Source organism: Atheta coriaria, unplaced genomic scaffold, assembly GCF_025399875.1.
Source record: "Atheta coriaria isolate IRGN ID8LTWV9N9 unplaced genomic scaffold, Caltech_Dcor_3.1 scaffold4378_size1209, whole genome shotgun sequence".
In the NCBI taxonomy this organism is placed as follows: Eukaryota; Metazoa; Arthropoda; class Insecta; order Coleoptera; family Staphylinidae; genus Dalotia; species Dalotia coriaria.
Window position 1 is genome coordinate 14 of NW_027050435.1, and position 1,196 is coordinate 1,209.

General features: G+C 30.9%; 1 protein-coding gene across 1 annotated transcript; it reads left to right on the forward strand.

Moving 5' to 3' along the window:
- The first annotated feature begins 339 nt into the window (after nt 1-339).
- On the forward strand, nt 340-1,190 carry LOC135803146 (uncharacterized). The gene is made up of 5 exons (XM_065316752.1): nt 340-360; nt 405-588; nt 644-778; nt 846-983; nt 1,048-1,190. The coding sequence occupies exons 1-5, from the start codon at nt 348-350 to the stop codon at nt 1,094-1,096; spliced, it is 519 nt and encodes a 172-aa protein (XP_065172824.1). The 5' UTR covers nt 340-347; the 3' UTR covers nt 1,097-1,190.
- Nucleotides 1,191-1,196: the final 6 nt, after the last annotated feature.

The following is a 1,196-nucleotide window of genomic DNA, read 5'->3' on the forward strand; positions in this document are numbered from 1 at the left end:
AATTCAAATTTATAATAAAATTTATATCAACCAATAATAATTGCTAAAATATAACCAGCATGACAAGCGAATTGAAGATTTAAAATCCACAAGTTCAAATACAAAAACTCGCTCGCTTTCAATCAATCTCATGAGCCCCTCGTTTAATTTTTTTTTATTAAATAAGACACGTTTCTGTATTTACTTATCAATTATATCACATCCTTTTTAGTTTTCAATTTTGTATCGATGTTACGTAATATAGCCACTTATATCAAATTGATTATTGAATTTTTATATCTATGAAGCTGTATAAATAGTTCGTAAAGCAACTTACATGGATCAATCACTTTTGAATTTTGCTCAAAATGATCATTAAAGGTTCCGTATCCTAATATTTTAATTTTCTTTATATTTCTTTGTAGTTCTTTTGTTTGCAGTTGTATGCTGTGGCGTGGAATCGGCCATATCGTGCGAAAATTTCCGGAATGTTTTTACATGCGACAGTGCTCCTTCGAACGCATTAACTATTGCGGGGGAAAAGTACTTATGTCCAGAAAATCAGATTTGTAATAGCAACTATCAAGCTGAGCAAAATGTTTGTAGTCCGTGAGTAAATTTAATTCATACTTAATAATAACCTAATTCTTTGTAATTACAAAAGTTGCATTACAATGAAACAATTTTGCGGCGCTACGTTCACGTGTCTTAACGAAACAAGCTTCAAAATGGGCTTGAACCAATTTGATTGTTTGGGAGAAAAAGTTTGTAATTCAGATTTGAAAAACAGCTGCGATCCGTATGTGTATAATGAGATATCGGTATATTACTCTATCAAACATTTTTTAAAAATTATTTATTTGTAGATGTGTTGAGAAAGGGTGCAAAGTCTTTTGGACATGTGATAAAGCTGACCCAACTCATTTCATTGTCAGCGGTGCAAAATATGAATGTGCATCGGGTAAAGTATGCAACAATGAGGAGCCCCCCACGAAATGCGAAACGTAAATATCCTGATTTGTACATTCAATATTTATCCTATTTTATTAACTTGCATTTTTCTTTTAGTTGCATTGATAAAAAATCAGGAAGCAGCATAATACTAGGGTTGCATTAAAAGTTTCCACTGCTAACAAAATAACTAAATACGGAAATAGTGTTTGTATTTATATTATGTTATAGTTTTATATGCTGACCATTAAATATTTCATATCCTA

Coding starts and splice junctions, on each gene's coding strand:
- LOC135803146 (XM_065316752.1), top strand. Junction 589..643: donor GAGCAAAATGTTTGTAGTCC/GTGAGTAAATTT, acceptor TAATTACAAAAG/TTGCATTACAATGAAACAAT. Junction 984..1,047: donor CCCCCCACGAAATGCGAAAC/GTAAATATCCTG, acceptor TTTTTCTTTTAG/TTGCATTGATAAAAAATCAG.